Raw genomic sequence first — 17,193 nt, 5'->3', positions numbered from 1 at the left:
TAGCTTTGGATACAGGATCACAGGAACCGTGTGCAGATCTGAAGGAGAGATAGGTGAGTGAATGACTGAGATATGGCAGATTTGCACAATCTTGTTCAGATTGGGATTGACCAACCTGTCGGGGTTAATTCCAGATGTGAGGGGAAAACAACTCAGGGAAGACCCATGAGTAGATGAAACTCAGGAGCCTGTAGAGCAACCAATAAACTTTTGCAGATGAGGGCAGGCAGTGAGGAGCTATATGTCATCTGTATGAAGCTTCAGAAAATCTGGCACCTGTACTCTGACTGGAAGGAGATTTTGTCCTGGAGATACTGAGACAGGCACAGGAGAGCATAGTTAAGTGATTTAGTGCAGTGAGATAAGGAAAATCGTTCACAGAAACAGTCGAGTCTGGAAAACAGTCCAGAAACATGAATCATGGCACTCCTCTGCCCACTTTTTGATTTCAGATTTAATATCTGTCTCCAACATGACATAATATGACAATACACCAGATTTCCATATTTTTCTTTCTTTTGGGTTAGTGCTGAGTTTTTCCAAGGAGCCCATTGTGCTTCTCCAGGTCAACATTTTGAAAGCTCTGACTGAACCCTTCTCGGGGGCCCAAATTACTGCATGTGCCCCTGCTCCATAATTCCTGATATAAACGGTTTGATTTTCGTGTCTGGCTGCTCACTATGTTCAGGACTGAAGTGAAATGAGCAATTTTCAAACTGGTAAACACCTGAAAGCACGGAGGACACTGGACCTCATGGACCGGAACGTTCTGTCTGGTTTGAATGAAGAATGACGTCAATATGGATATATAAAACACCATAATGTGTGTTTCTATGTCCCCAGTGACACCCAGTACTGGCTTTTCTGTCGTAGCTGGAGTTTCTGTTTTATGTTTTTGTCTGTGTTTTTTGACTCCAAGTAAGCGCTAGTGCTCAGCAGTAGTGGAGACAGGTGTTTTCCATCTCGGTAATTGACTCCTGGAGTACTTCAGCAGGAAGCAGCCAGCATCTCGTCGCTCAAGTATTAGCCTCTGTGGTAGCTACTCAGCCAGCCTCGTATTAATTAAGTTTATGTGTACTTTGCCTTCGACAACGTTTAACTTGTTCTTTGTTCTTCTTAGTGAACTGAACGGGCGACTACCTGGAGGTTACCCAGGCTGGCCCTGGTGGCTTTGTTCAAACACTAACTACGTTTTCAAGGACCTTCCAAGGATTATACCGGCGACTACCTGGAGGTTACCCAGGCTGGCCCCGGTGGCTTCGTTTCGCACTAGCCTCGCTCCTAGGATCTCCCCAGGAAGGATCTTCCACACACACCTACCCAACGCCGAACTCTGGAACTTCCCCAGCTGGCTGCTTCCGGACCCAGATTCTCCAGAGACCATTCAACCCAACCTGTCCATCCTCCACCTCTTCCTCTGACACTTCGCCTGCACTCCAAGCTCTAACCCAAGTAACTGAGAAATCATCGGACTTACCTTTGTCTCCATATTCACTTCTTCTCCAGTCCGAATCCCTCTCCTCCTGGCGGATTGCCTACTCCATCCTAGTAAGACATTTCACATTTAAGTACCGGTTTCGTTTACTGTGCCACTTACCTGTCGTTTTTCCTTACAGTTTTTCTGCGCACCATACTGATCCATTCTCCTTAAATAAACCTTTTTCAAACTTGTACCCGTTTCCCTTGAGCGTGATTCTGCATGTGGGTCAGAGCCATACGTAACACTATGACATTTTCTTGTGTTCTGTTTGGGTGACTGTGGTTGAGTTGAATTTGTTGTTATGTTGGTCATAGCATCTTTAGGATCTTTAACTGCCTTGGTTCTTGGTTTCCATTTCACACTATTTTAGTTCTCAACTAGTTGTATGAACAATGTACAGTAATCATACAAAGCATGTATGACATAAAAAAAGCTTTAAAACAAACATGTTTGGTTTAAGTATAAAATTAATAATTAAAAATTCATGTTTGGACTTTTTAAATTAGTGCATTTTTTGTTGATCCACATGACCAAATGTAGTATGGTCATTTGTGGCATTTGAAGACTATAAAATGTACTACAGATGTTTGTACATTTAACCTGATTTAAAGATGGAAAGGAGCAAATGCACTTATTACACTAGTATTGGGTCACCCCTTGACATGTTTAAAATAAGCTGTTCCAATCATTACCATGGCCACATGTGTTCAAACATCCAACATCTCGTCATACAGACTGTTTCCACAAACAACTGGGAAATAATGGGTTGCTATCGGGAGCCCAGAGAATACCAGGGTACCATGATGGGATGCCCCTTGTCCAGCTGAGAACACTAAATATTGCGTAGTCAGCTGTTTATTTTAACATAGTGATGTGTGGCAGTGGTGGCATCTTGTTTGGAGTGATAAATCATGCCTGGGTTTGGCAGACTGTGTTCTGTCAAGTGAAAAGTTTGGTGTAGATGCAGATTATGTTGTGGGGCTGTTCAGGAGTTACGTTTGGTCCCAAACTTACAGTGAAAGGAACTCTCAATGCTTGAGCACAACAAAACCGTTCGACCACTTTCATGCTCCCTAGCTTGTGGGAACAATTTGGGAATGACTCCTTCTTGTTCCAACATGGCTGCATACCAGCGCAATCTGACCCCTGAGATGATTAAGAGCAGATACTGCATGCCAGGCCTTCTCGTCCAAAATCAGTGTCTGACCACACAAATGCTCTTTGGAATAATGGTCAGAAATTCCCATGATCCAAACGCAAAGTACAGGCTGGGGATTAGGAATGGGATGTCACTGAAGCTCAAGTGTGTGTGTAAAGACAAGTGACCCAATGCTAATGAATGTCAATACAAAATTTTGGATGTATGTCAGCTACATGCATATCACACCAATATTCTCTAGCAGTACAGCAAAAGGTTAATTCAGCCTGAGTGAATTTGGTATTTTGTTCTTAATTGCTCTGTGGGATTATTTTTACAGTGTGTGTTAGTGTGTGTATGAACTTCTTCTATACTCGTTTTGATTTCTAATACTCCCAGGAATGTTCTTGGTCATGTTCTTTTCAGCACGCCATTAATAACAACAGCTGGGACCCTCGGTTGCATTGACATTTTTAGAGATGATTGCATTTTACCATCCTTCTTAGGTCCACAAAATCCATCCTGAGTTTTAGGGGGGTTTGGAGAATTGGTTATGATGATTAATTGTTTGTGATGTCAGTGGGACCAGAAAAACAGACAGAGTACCTTCGCAAACATGTTCAAACACCTTGAACTTCTTCTCATTTTGTTACAAAACAGCCACAACTTCAACATATTTATTAGGATTTTATGTTAGAACATCACTAAATAATGCACAATTATGAAGTGGAAGCAGAATGATGTTTTATTTTTACATTTTTAGAAATAAAATATAAAGTGTGAGGTGTATTTGTAATTACAGCTGAGTATTTTGAGGTTTGCTTAGTCACTCTGGATGGTGAACCTTTAATTACATGTCTTGCCACAGATTCTCATTTGGATTAAGGTCTGGACTTTGACTGGGCCATTTTAACACATGATTATGCTTTGATCTAAACCAGGGGTCAGCAATCTTTAAAGTCTATAGGGCTGTTTTTGCCTCTTCTCCCGCTAGATGAAATCTGTCTAGAGCTGTAAAACCTACTGGGCCTGTGGAGAAGACATAACTCTACAGGCCCAATAAATAAATATGTTATTTAATATTTATTTCCTATATGAAAATGTGTTTTTTTATTATGAGTATTAAAAAGCACATTTTGGTGGAAAGAATAGCTTGAAAGTTTTAAATGATCAGAACAAATGTTTTTTTGGTAAATAATTTCATATTTATGAAAATGAATAAAAGTGTTACCAACCAAAGAAAATACATCATTTGTAGCCTATTGAAAGAGCTCAGGGAAAAAAAATAATCCTTGAACCCATAGTGTCAATCTGTTTTAAACAATCTAAGAAACTGCAGAAAAACAGATAACTGTTAAAAGCAGCCATCCTGTTGCATGTATATTTATAAGCATCCGTTGTAGTCATAGTCACCAAAAGGTATTATGAAGGGGCCAACGAGCAGAAGGTTGCAGAACCCTGATCTAAACCATCCTATTGTATCTCTAGCTGTATGTTTAGGGTTGTTATCCTGCTGGAAGGTGAACCTCTGCTCTAGTCTCAAGTCTTTCAAGGATTGCTCTGGAATAAGTTCCAAAGATCTTTCCATCAACTCTGACCAGCTTCCCTGCTCCAACTGAAGAATACCTTCTCCACATCATGATGCTGCCACCATTTATTTTCATCATGGGGATAATGTGTTCAGGGTGCAGTTTTTGTATTTTTGATAAAAGTTTGATCTCATCTGACCAGAGCACCTCCTTTCACCAGTTTCTTGTGTCCCATACAGTACATGATTTGTGGCAGACCCTTAACAAGACTTGTTTTCTATCAGTAGCGTCTTTGTCTGTGCCACACTTCCATTAAAACCAGTTTTATGAAGAGAATACTAACAGTAATTGAGCTGTGGATCTCTGCAGCTCATCCAGAATCCATATGGGCCTCTTGGCTGCACTCAGATAAATGCTTTCTTTATCCATTTTGATGTAGTAAATCAATGATAAAAAGCAAAAAGTGCTTTATTTGATAATACATTTTTCTTTTAGATAATAGAATTAAGAATAACGTCTGCAGTTCAAGGATTTTTCCATGCTCAATTTAGCCACTAGTTGAGCCACCCATTCCCTTAGGTTGCAGCAGTAATGACCTTATGGGATTCTTTATTAAAAAAATGTATTCTATTAAAAATATCATTGGCACCTTCCCGAACATGGTTACTTCATCCTCAGTAAGTGAGACAGCATTGGAGGTAACTGTATTAACTGATCTGTATTTGGACTGTTTTGATCTTTGAGCTTTCTGAGTCCCAACCAAATAATTTAAGGTGAAGTTTTCCTTTTGATTGCCAGACCCATTCTAGATTTGATTAATCTATCCTTAGTAAATGGATATGTACCACAGTCTTTTAAGGTAGCTGTAATTGAACCTTTACTTAAGAAACCTTCTCTTGATCAAGATGACTTAATACATCCCAGAACTATATTTAATCTTCATTTCCTATATAAAATCCTTGAGAAAATAGTTGCTAGTCAAGTGTGTGAAACTTTACACAATAATGATTCAGTTGAAGAGTTTCAGTCAGATTTCAGAGCTCATCATAGCACTAAAACTGGTGAAAGTCACTAATAATATTCTCATGGCCTCAGATAATGGACTTGTGTCTGTACTGGTTCTGTTAGATCTCAGTGCTGCATTTGATACAGTCGATCACAATATTATCTTAGAAAGGCTGGAATATGCTGTAGGGATCAGGGGAACAGCGCTAGGCTGGTTTAAATCTTATTTGTCTGACAGATTCCAGTTTGTTCATATAAATGATAAATCATCTTTAAACTCCAGGGTTAATTGTGGAGTACCACAGGGTTCAGTACTTGGGCCAATTCTCTTTACTATATGTATATATGCTTCCAATAGATAGAGTTATCAGGCAGCATAGGATAAATTTCCATCGCTATGCTGATGATACTCAGCTTTATTTATCTATAAATTCTACAGAATCCAACCAGTTAAGACTACAGGCAAGTCTTTAAGACATAAAAAACTGGATGACTTTAAACACACTTTTAAATACAGGCAAGACGGAAGTTGTCGTCTTTGGACCGGAGTCTTTAAAAAAGAAACTGCTTAGTCAATCACTTAACCTGGATGGCATTAAATTGACCTCCGGTAATAAAGTAAAAAACCTCGGTGTTATTTTTGACCAGGACATGTCATTTAAATCCCATATTAAACAGGTTTCTAGGATTTCCTTCTTTCATCTCCAAAATTAGAAATATCCTGTCCAGGAGTGACGCTAAAAAACTAGTCCATGCATTTGTTACTTCAAGGCTGGACTATTGTAATTCTTTCCTATCAGGATGTCCACAAAATGCAGTTAAAAGCCTTCAGCTGATTCAAAATGCTGCAGCAAGAGTTGTGATGAAAATTAAAAAGAGAGATCATATTTCTCCTATTTTAGCTTCCCTTCATTGGCTCCTTGTTAAGTCCAGAATAGAATTTAAAATTCTCCTCCTCACATATAAAGTCCTTAATGATCTAGCTCCATCATACATCAGAGATCTGATTGTTCCATATGTTCCTAACAGAGCACTTCGTTGACTGCAGGTTTACTGGTGGTTCCTAGAGTCTCTAGAAGTAGAATGGGAGGCAGATCTTTTAGTTATCAGGCTCCTCTCCTGTGGAACCAGCTCCCAGTTTTAGTCCGTGAGGCAGACACCCTGTCTACTTTTAAGGCTAGGCTTAAAACTTTCCTTTTTGATGAAGCTTATAGAGTGGCTCAGGTTATCCTGAGGTATCTTTGTCATCATGATGCTTTAGATAATACACTTGGCCCTTTCATTCAGTGTTTAACCCCGTCTCTCCTAGACATAGCTACTGGCTGAACTTCCACTGTGACTAACTGTATGTGCTCTCTTTCATACTCTATAGATTTAAGACTCAGAATTTATCTGCTAGCTTTTTGATGAAGAGACTAAAGGAGCTACTACTCACATTACCTTTTACTATCTGTTCACATTACTTTTTGTTCACATTGGAAGTACTCCTGGATCAGTGCTTCTGTGTTCTTTTGTGTGTATGCTCTGTCTTCTCAAACCCCCCAGTCAGTCATGACCATTGACACGAGACTAGTTCTGCTGGAGGTTTCTTCCTGTTAAAGGCGAGTTTTCCTTTCTACTATTGCTACATGCATGCTCACAATGAGGGATTGCTGCAAAGTCAATGAGTAATGCGAGCGACTCTCCACTGTCTCTACATTCTCACCCAGGAGGAATGAATGCTGCAAGTCACCAAGTAACCAATTTGAATAATAAACTGAATTTGACTGCATTGTTTGGCAACTAGGATCAATTTGAATGTATGTACTTGATTTGGAATCAGTCTGCATGGTCTGATTAAATTTATTTTGTTGCCATGAGATGGCATGTTTTGTGAATTGGTGCTATATAAATAAACTGAATTGGATTTAGTTTAATCCATCACTATACAGAGTTGGAAAATGATATGAAATTTTTACTTCTCCAGACTGTGTATGAACCCGGAACTCCTGGCTGGGTGGATGGATGTTATCCATAAACAAAAATCAGAGAACTTTCCAAGCTCCCATCAGCCTACAAATTCCCCACACAGGAACATACATTCACAGTTGGTTTCACATCTTTACTGGATCACAGCTGCTACAAGTTATATCAGCAAATGACAAAGGAAGAAGAAACACAGACAGAGATAAAAGTTTATCACAAAAAATAAAAAAAAACCTTCTGAGAAAAGCTATGCTTTAAAAAACCTGTTATGTACCGAAAAATAGCAGGAAGAAACGATTGTGAAGGAGGGTGATTAAGCAGACACACAAATAGCAGCTCATCCCTTGAAAACGTCCACTTGTGGTTCCTTTCTTTGGCAAAACAAATCACCATAAAACAGTAATTTCTCTTTCTACTACGTCCTCTGACGCCCACAAGTGGCGGTTTACGGGTAGTGCATGACTGAGACAGAGGGGCCACGGTTCACATTTAAACACGCAGTTACCAGCGACAAACAGCAGGGATAAAAACAAGAGCTTGGGGCAATTCCAGAGTGAAGACGAGGAAAAAATAGCTTCCTGTCTCATCAGGATCCATCAAAAGATTTGTCCATCTCTTACATAATCTGGATAAACGTCTGTTATCATCACAGCTTCCCTCCTCTTTGAAAGCCACATCTGGAAGCCCATCTGTGGCCCAGAACTTGTGCGTGACACGCTGTTGGGTTTGGTGTTCACACACATTCAGTTCAGCTGTCCTATTCATCTCACACACACTCACACAAAGAAAGAGGTCAGAGTTAAAAGGATCCTCTCCTCATTTCTCCGTCATGTTCTACGGTGCCTGTGCAGCACAGCAGTCAGCCTTCCCTTGTCAATCTCCTATCAGAGTCTGTGGCTGATGGTGGGCAGATAACCCCTCCATGACCCCAGGCCCTAGCAGAGGTCGGAGACGTAATCGAATTCCTTGAAGTAGTCCTGCTCCTTCCGCGAGAGGGCGCGGGGCTCTCGGGGAGGTGTGAGCGCAGGAGCCTCGGCGGTGAACTCCATGTCGAAGTTGCTGACGTCTTCTTTCCCTGCAATGGTCGGGACGAAGGGAGGGGCGACTTTCCTCTGAAGAAGGGCATCCCAGTCCATGCTCTGAAAGGTTGTTTTTAATCAGTTAGTGAGGCAGCTAAATTTTTCTTCTATACAGACAGAGTTCTAAGACTCATAAAACCTACACGTTTCTGTTTAAGATCTTAAAAAGTCTGAAATCATTCAACATTAGTCCATTCCGTCTTGTAATACTTTTTTTTGAGACATTTGCTGGTGCCATTACTTTGTTTAACTTGTTTTAGATGTGGATAAGGGATTCACAATGTAAAGTTGTTTTCAGGCTTTTAAAGCTTAGCATCATTTAGTATTTCTTTATTCTGTTATTTTATGTAATTCATGAAGGTCTTGAATTTAAATATTTAAAACGTCTAAAAGTGAACTCTGAGAAACTTGAAGAAACCTTGTTAGAAACATTCGACTATGTCTCAGAAAAGCTTCAGAAATCAGAGACTTACTCTGAAAAATGGTTGTTTCTTGACATCTTCTGCATCCTTCTCTCCAGAGCCCAGGCGCCTCTCAGGATTTCTTCTCAACAACTGATGAGGGAAACCAACAGAACTCTTAGTGACAACTTCCTTGAAACACAAGGATATACGGAGCGTTGCACAAGGATTCATACCCCTTTAACTGCTCTGTGTGCACATATATTCTGACTTAAAGAAAACATCAAATGGGACTTCTTATGGCTTTCTTATAACAATGCATTTCTTCTTCCTATTCTTTTATAAAGACCAGATGTTTGGCTAATAGTAATGTATAGCTGCAGGTTTGCAGTTCACAGAGATTCACAGAACAGTTTTATTTATTCTGACGTCTGAAGGTCACTAGATTATATTTAGGTGTGCCAGAGTAAAGAGGTCTAAAGACATTTGTACTCCACACTTTTCAGATTAATATTTGAAAGAAAATTGTGCAAAACTATGCATGGTTTTAGACTGGTCTATCACATAACATTTAAATAAATTCCATTGAAATTTGTGGTTGTAAAGAAAAAACCCATAAAAAAGGGTCATGGATATGAATATTTTTGCAAGGCACTGTGTCTAATACTTCGGCTTTCTTCTTAAATATATGAAAAAAGCAAAGGAAACCAGCAGGAGAAAGTAATATCAGTCTAACCCTTCTCATGATGCCGATGGCCTCGGTGGAGAGGAAACGCGGGTAGCGCACCTCGTCATTCACTATACTGTCAAACACCTCCTCTTCATCATCACCTGGAAACGGAGACTGAACAAACAAGGGTGAAAAAAATGAGACACTTTTCATTTTGACCTTCTGTGATTCTCACTGGTCTGTTGTTTGAGAGTTAATTAGTTTTTCTCATTCAGTTGGGCAGAAATAAACATCCAGACCAATTATGTGTCTTTAAAGGAAAAATAAATACTTTTTAGATGTTTATCACGTAGTTTTGATCTCATGTCCTTACATTTCCTGTTTTCTTGTTGCTGGTTGATTGAAACTCAGACAGACATGGTCATGGCACTATTAGACCAGCAGATGGCAGTGTAAACAAGCTATGTGCCACAACGCTGACATCTGTATGCTAACATTTTGCCAACGTCTTCCAACTCATAAACAGGCATACTAATAAAGCTTGTTCAAAAGCATTACACTGTTGGTATCAATTTATGAAAACCGATTTTGTTTTTTCTAGTAATCACTGCTACTAAAGAAGCTACTGAGGAATCATATTTACACATTGTGTCTGAAAACAACCTCAGGGTCCTGTTTGTGTTGTCTAAGGACCCTCAGTGGGGCCTCCACCCCAACTTTAGGAACCACTAATTTAAAACCGTTGCTGCTAATTTTTCAGCTGCGTTGATTTCGACGATCTTCAGCAACATTTGTTTTGGATTTTGAACTCCTAAATGCTTAAATGTGTGCAGCTGTCTATAGTCCTTCAGACACCCTCTCTTCTTTAAGTAAAGACAAATAAAAGTAAGGATTAGCCTAAGTCATGTTTAAATTACAAAGTTTTAACCCTTTCTTTTCCCCCTTAAAGGAACAGTAATCTTAATCCCAAATCATTCATTTCTTAATAGAGATATTAATCAGGTCCCACTGTAAAAATCCTGGGTCTTAAAAGTTTATAAATATTCATTATCAGCGTGAAATAATATTCATTTTGGGCTTTTAATGATTTATCTGAATTGCTGTTTTTCCAACAAGCTTCTGGCCAACTTTGATAGACTGAAATTTTAAGCAAAGTCCAGAAATATATACTGTGACTGTGGTCATTGGAGAAAGCTTAACGTAACCCTTCTGTGTCCATTCCAAAACCAGTTCTGGTGTGTTTTTTGGTCATAGTCCTGTTGGAAAATTCAAAGGAGTCCATCTTTCAACCATCTAACTATGGACTCGATGTAAAGTTGAAGGATTAGGAGGTACTCCTTCTCCTTCCCTTCACTTTCCTCTAAGCACCTACACCACTGGGAGTGAAACAGGCCCAAAGCATGACGCTGCCACCACCAGGGTTAATAGCTGGTGCCTAGAAATAGTTATACAGCTTTAAACACAACTTCAGCAGCAGAAAAGATACATAAAATGATGCATCTTTTTTTTTTCTGATTAGTCAGATTGAGATGAGCGCTGTCCAAATTTTCCAAATATTCACTGTATTTCCAGCTTCTTGGTGGCTTTATTAACACTACAGTAAGCTTGTTAGAAGAACATGGCATATCAAAAGACTATACTACAAAAACTAAATTGATGAAGTTATTGATATTAGCTGTTTTATCTAGACAGCTACAGTATTATGTTCCGACGAGACACTGGTAGGCAAGATTTGACACAAACTTCTATTTAAGTTTTTGCATAATCCTTATGTTCCTCCCTGCAGATTCCACGGATCTCTCTGACACTGAAGAACAGCCCCAGTGTACTCACCTCGCCGACCAACATCTCATAGATGAGTACCCCGAGCCCCCACCAGTCGACTGCTCTGGTATACGACGTGTCCGTCAGAACCTCGGGGGCCAGAAACTCGGGAGTACCACAAAATGTACTGGTTCTGTCTCCATAACCCATGCCTTGGGAAGGAAAAACCGTTGTTAAAGGTGAGCAATAGGACATTAAAGAGGGGATAACAAAGAGGAGTATAAAGCTGCAGCAGGTGTAGTGTTGTGGATACAGTCGGTTTGAAAAGTATTCATCCCCCTGGATTTTTTTTCCACAGTTTGTCACCTAAAGTTTGAAGGAAGCATTGAAAAAGACACAGGTGACTTCTCAAGTCAGTTGTTTGCACAGTGTTTTTAGGGGTATCAGAGTAAAACGGGCAGGATGCATGCCACACCTCAGATTTTTATTTGATAAAAAAAAATCCATAAATAATTTTTCTTGTACATCACCTTTGTGCCTCTAGGTTGTGTTTGAGTAGAAAATAACATCCCAAAAAATTACACTAAAGGTTTCGGGTTGTAAAGTGACAAAGTGTGGAAACGTTAAAGGTGAAATATTGATCTTAAGCACCAACCTTCTTTACAGAGCCCAAAGTCAGCTATCTTCACAAAACCCTCTGTATCAAGGAGCAGATTGTCCAGTTTCAGATCCCTAATAAAGAGCAGGGAGTGGGATTATAGCTAGTGTTGATAAATCAGTAAACTCATATTACCACCAATGCAAGCAGTGTGTAAGCCAAGTACTCACCGATATACAATCTTATGGTCATGAAGGAACTGCAGACCCAGGACTACACAGGCTGAGTAGAACCTGTATATTAGACAAAGACAGGGAGAGCTTTGTAACCAAACCAAACCCAGCTACAGCATGAACCACTCCATTTAATTCTTCCACTTATCCAGCAAGAAGCAGAACTCACACAGCCCGTGGCTCGGAGAAGACGTCGGCGTGTATGTGCATCATGAGGTCTCCTCCGGCCGTGTACTCCATGACAAAACACACGTGTTCTGAGGTCTGGAAACACGCAAACAGGTTGACCAGGAAGGGGTGGTGGGAGCTGTTGACGGTCTCAAAGATCCGTTTCTCACACATCAGACTGGAGACGGACAGAGGTGTGGAGGGGGTGGAAGGCGAGGTGAATGGGGTGTGTTTATACAGCTGTAATACGGTGTGAGTCAAGTGCTTGAGTGTGGTAGAACATAGTTACCTCTCTACCTCGTCCCTAGCTACAATATCTCCTTTCTTCAGGGCTTTGATGGCGTACTGGCTGCCGGTCTTTTTATACTCTGACAGCAACACCTGAGAGTACATAAAGATAACTTTAATCAGATGCAGCATAAAAGAATTTAGTGTTGCACAAGGTTACATTTTAATAGGCTGCATTAGATTTTATTTAGGGGTATCAGAGTAAAAGGGGGAGAATACTACAGCTTTTTAACAAAAGTTAAAAAGGCCCTGTACATAATAAGTGGGTAGGTTTAGGTTTTAGAAGCTTCAGTGAGCTAAATAGTTGCACATTTTGAAGAAACAGATGTAGGATAGGGGGCCGAACCTTCCCAAAGTGGCCCCTGCCGAGAACTGCGATCAGTTTGAAGTCCTGCAGACACAGAGGACCTCTGCTGGCTCTGAGAGAAACACAACATGAAACAGAGTTAATCATGTTTACAGAAACTGTTCCCAGGGTTCTCACATATCTCACATCAAAAATCTGAACTAGGCCAGAGTAGTCAGACCCTTTATCCGATTTTTAAAGTAGGAACACTAAAGTTCCCTGTGAACTGGAAATTGTTCTGGAAATATAAAATCTGGTAATTATATAAATACTTTTCCATTCTCCATTTTAATCTACCACATTTAATCAGACCTGAAAAATACTGAAGTCTAATTTCCAGAGAAACGCTGTTTCACTCCTAAACAGATTACTTGGAGTTTAACAATAGATAGATGGAGAAAACCTTTAGAGAACTGGATAAGGAATAAAATCTGGAAATATTTTTCCTTGCTCCAATTTAATACTAAAATAGATCCCTAAACCAATCTTCAGTGACTTTATTAAAGAGGCAAAATCTCATATTGCTGCATATTTTTCAGCAGTCACACCCAGTTGAACACCCTGTTGCTTTAGCATAATAGCACAATGATGACAGATGCATCTCTGACTCATTAAACAGCATGATCTGTAAACAGGTTCAGTCTTTACTATAAGGGCGACATGCAGATGCATCTGGCTTAATAACCATGGCATCACTGTGCTGATTGGCCACAGCAGACTCACTGATCTGAACTTCATGGAGAATCTTTGCAGAGACACCAGAGATAATAATGCAGATAGGCTGAGGGTAGCTATCAAACCCATCCTTAACACCTCAGCACAGCACGCCACATTGATGCAGTAATTCATGCAAAACGAGCCCCATCCAATTACTGAGTGCATATACTGAACAATACATGGTCATAAGTTTCAGTAGGCCAACATTTCTGCATTAAAAATCTTGTTTTTATCGGTCCTATGTCATGAAATTGTTTTGAAGAAAATGAATTTCAGAGTTTGCATCAGCTGTGTGGCATTATCAGTCAAATTGAATAATTAATTAATTCTTGAATTATATCTCTCTGTAGGTAAAGAGTCTACTTAATATATGAATTTGGCTTTTTAAAAAGGGATTCATAAAATAAATTCTATTTTTTATAATATTCTGATTTATTGATATGCACCTGAACGGTTCCAGCTCACGTCTCTTTTGCCTTTAAATCAATTTTGTGTCATAGAAGTACTTTTAAAGAAGCAGAGGGGAAAAAACCTTCAGATTATCAACAGGTACAACACAGGTAGGACATAAACAGACTTTTGGGTTATTTTCTTGCTGCATACCTGCTGGAGACTCCAGCACCTTTTTGATTGGAAGTAAATGTCCTGCAAGGAGCTTCTGTTGTATAAATAATAAATTACTGCCCTGTCCGTAGGCAGTGGGCTGCAGCCCTACCTACTTATTAACAGGTGTTGCAGCCTAACACAGGCTCATACTGTGTAGGTGGGCGTTTTCCTGATCTCACATTGAGGCGGCCATATTGCGAAGTGTCATGAGGAGTGTGTTTGGATCATGTGTGCATTGTAGGTGAGAAAGACACAGAAAGAGAGGACGGTGGGAGGTCCTTTCGTGTCTCTGCACCTGCGTAAAGAGCTCTGGGACAGCGATCTGGTTTGCCGGTCCTGAGCGGGGACATCAGGCGTTGGCAGGGGCTCAATGACAGGCGTCTGCTCCTGTTCAGATGAAAAAGAGAGCAGGGTGAAAGTGAAACAAAGGTAAAATAAAGAAACAGACTGCATAGAGGAGAAACACAGCTTTCCCCCCTTCCTGTCCCCCCCACTCCTGGTTAATTAGCAGTCTAAAAACATCAGCGTAATTAATGCCATAATGTTTCAGCCCCACTGAACGCACCATCTGTCACAGGCCCTCAGACTCTGCTTGAGCCCCTCTCATTCAGTCTCTCTGGTGTTTCAAATAAATGCAGTTTCTTCATTAGCAGAGGCCTAGGACTACCGTGTGTCCAAGCATACATGCTAGGACAATGTTAGAGTTTAGGAACAAAGTCAGTGAAAAGGAAAAGAAATTCATGCAAAAATTTGATTTTATATTTAGATTGTTACTCACTAAAACGGTTTGTTTGCATCAGCTTTAGAAGAAGCAGGATCACAGTGAGAAATGATGATCTAGTCCTCACAGGGTCAGAATATACATACAGCCTCAAGTATATTTATGAATATTTAGTTAGATGTCCTAAAAGAGGTACACCTCAAACATATGCTTTTTGTAGCCATCAAAAAAACTCTGGCATGATTATGGCTGGATATTTGATTACTCATCTTATTAGAAATGGTAGATCTTATTTTTGTTGGTTTCCTGGCAAGAACTTAGCTGGTAAAACTTATCCACTAATTTTCAAATGTGTAAAGTTGGGGCCATTCCAGAAAGTTCAGCTAGCCTGATTTATTCATTCCAAATCGTTTTTGATGCGTGTTTGGGATCATCGTTCAGTTGGAAGACCTCATTGTATTACAACCATCTACAGTAGCTGCTGAGTTGAGACCTGCTGCTTAAATATTCAACCCACTTGGTGCAATGCAACAGCAGAACTGGCAACAAAACAGACCCTCAGCATGATGCTGCCATCGCCTTGCTTCAAAGTTATTACAGTATTAAGTTTAAAAAGCTCCAAAGGAAAAATTCTTGTCAACAGCTCAATCTTTTTTTATCTGACAATAAAACATTTATTCAGAAAAAGAAACTGGCTCATTCATCTTGGCTACAAAGTTCAGTCGACCTTGAATGTGTTACGTTTTTCTCATTACAGAAAGTTATTAAATTTATTGTGTCAGATTTGTCAATTAGCCAGAAAGCCCCGATGTTCAGTTCTCATATCTGTGTGATTTTTCTTTGTTTAAAAAATAAAACATCTGACATCTGATTCTAAAATTTTCAAAAGTAAAGTTTTTCCTTAAGTGAATAAAAAAGTTACAGAACATAAATAGTATTCAACTTTGCTAACCTAAAATTGTTTTGTTAGGGATTTATTTTCTCACTTAAACAAATCTTAAGTGGCGGGTCTAGCATATTGCTGATTTATCTTTAAGTTTTAAACCTTTATGCTCTATCCCTACTTTAGTTTATGTCTTTGTGCTTCTCCTCATGCTGAGTTCCTCATATTGAGGAACACAAATTGATTTGCACTTGATAAAATTAAACCCCTCTACAATCAGATTAACTCTGGCTAAAGGTGCCTCAGATTTCAACCCTCAGATATTCATCCTGTTCTGTCTCTTCCCTCTCTGGGCCTCTCTTAGGTTCCCTTGCAGCCTCTGTGACTGGAGCACTGTCTCCAGAACAAAGGTGGCAGGTTGGAGGTGAACAGCGAGGTAAGATGATACCCTTCAAGATGTCCCATGCCTGAAAATCCTAAGGCTGCTTCCTTTCATGCTTGTTGCCATTCGTATAACTCACCAAGGGTGCAGGGGCGTCCACCACGTCTTTCTGGGTCTCAGCTTTCGGAGGAGAATCACTGTCCAAATTCAACTTCTCCACAGAGATTTCTCTGCACAAAACAACAAAGAATATGGGTGTGGCACAGTTACTGTTACTTTTTGAAGGTCATACACAACACATTTTTCAGGGGTTAACATTGTTAACTATTTTGACTTTCAATGTAACATTCTTCAGATTAACTGACCAATTTTCAGGTAAATCATTTTCATACCCCGTGGTGTGTGTGAGCGTATTGCTGGCGAAGCTGGGTGTATACGCGGGCGTGTTGCTTCCACTGGGGATGGCGTTCCTCAGCAGGCGGACCCAGGTGGCAATGTCTACGTTCATCTGACGGGCACGTAGGAAAGCTTTGCCTGAAACACAACACAAAACTTGTCAAAAACAGGCAAATGTCATCAGCGTACAGTGAGATGGGCCTCTGGCAGCTTGAAAGAGGTGACACCAGTAAGGCTGCTGTGTTTCCTGCATCTGCTTTTTTTTAGAAATGTTCATGATCTCTGAGAGAAAACACCCAAAAAATGAACATTTTATGAGTAAGGCAAGTTTATTTATATAGCACATTTCAGTAGCAAGACAATTCAAAGTGCTGTACATGAAAAAAAAGAAAAAGAGACATAATAGGAAAAGTACATTATAGTGGCATAAAGGTAATGAAATAATTAACTAACACAAATTATTAGGAGAATAAAAATTAATAATTAAAATGATAAGATAATTAAAAAAAGATTAAAATTATTGAAAAATTATGATAAAATTATTGATAAGAAAATGGAAGGAAAGTTGGACTGAAAACGTAACTAATAATATTTAGATGGCCCAGTCAAAGGCCCCTCTAAACAAATACGTTTTAATCTTGATTTAAAGCAACTTAGGGTTTCTGTGCTTTTACAGTTTTCTGGGAGTTTATTCCAGATTAGTGGAGCATAAGAACTAAAAGCTGCTTCTCCATGTTTAGTTCTGGTTTTGGGTATGCAGAGTAGATTTGAGCCAGAAAACCTGAGAGGTCTGGGTGGTTGATACACTGACAACAAGTCTGTAA

General features: G+C 39.7%; 1 protein-coding gene and 1 long non-coding RNA gene across 6 annotated transcripts in view; one reads left to right on the top strand and one right to left on the bottom strand.

The window, feature by feature from the left end:
- Nucleotides 1-929: 929 nt before the first annotated feature.
- On the top strand, nucleotides 930-1,673 carry LOC124862177. Its single transcript, XR_007036881.1, has 2 exons — nucleotides 930-1,548; nucleotides 1,617-1,673. It is a non-coding gene; the product is annotated as an uncharacterized LOC124862177 (long non-coding RNA).
- Nucleotides 1,674-7,239: 5,566 nt separating this feature from the next.
- The window catches only part of LOC124863387 (serine/threonine-protein kinase N2-like), a 59,349-nt gene continuing 49,395 nt past the window's right edge, over nucleotides 7,240-17,193 (bottom strand). For all 5 annotated transcript variants that reach the window (XM_047357747.1, XM_047357746.1, XM_047357742.1 and 2 more), the window contains exons 11-22: nucleotides 16,366-16,507; nucleotides 16,113-16,203; nucleotides 14,283-14,374; nucleotides 12,665-12,737; nucleotides 12,320-12,411; nucleotides 12,032-12,208; nucleotides 11,860-11,922; nucleotides 11,687-11,763; nucleotides 11,101-11,243; nucleotides 9,334-9,441; nucleotides 8,670-8,750; nucleotides 7,240-8,256 (exon numbers count right to left, since the gene is read on the bottom strand). In XM_047357747.1, the coding sequence (XP_047213703.1) occupies nucleotides 8,053-8,256; nucleotides 8,670-8,750; nucleotides 9,334-9,441; nucleotides 11,101-11,243; nucleotides 11,687-11,763; nucleotides 11,860-11,922; nucleotides 12,032-12,208; nucleotides 12,320-12,411; nucleotides 12,665-12,737; nucleotides 14,283-14,374; nucleotides 16,113-16,203; nucleotides 16,366-16,507 (1,343 nt within the window). In that variant the 3' untranslated portion in view covers nucleotides 7,240-8,052. The remainder of the gene's footprint in view (nucleotides 8,257-8,669; nucleotides 8,751-9,333; nucleotides 9,442-11,100; nucleotides 11,244-11,686; nucleotides 11,764-11,859; nucleotides 11,923-12,031; nucleotides 12,209-12,319; nucleotides 12,412-12,664; nucleotides 12,738-14,282; nucleotides 14,375-16,112; nucleotides 16,204-16,365; nucleotides 16,508-17,193) is intronic.

Source organism: Girardinichthys multiradiatus, chromosome X, assembly GCF_021462225.1.
Source record: "Girardinichthys multiradiatus isolate DD_20200921_A chromosome X, DD_fGirMul_XY1, whole genome shotgun sequence".
Classification (NCBI taxonomy): domain Eukaryota; kingdom Metazoa; phylum Chordata; class Actinopteri; order Cyprinodontiformes; family Goodeidae; genus Girardinichthys; species Girardinichthys multiradiatus.
The sequence above is the reverse complement of the archived record's forward strand: the minus strand, read 5'-3'. Positions and strand labels throughout refer to the sequence as shown.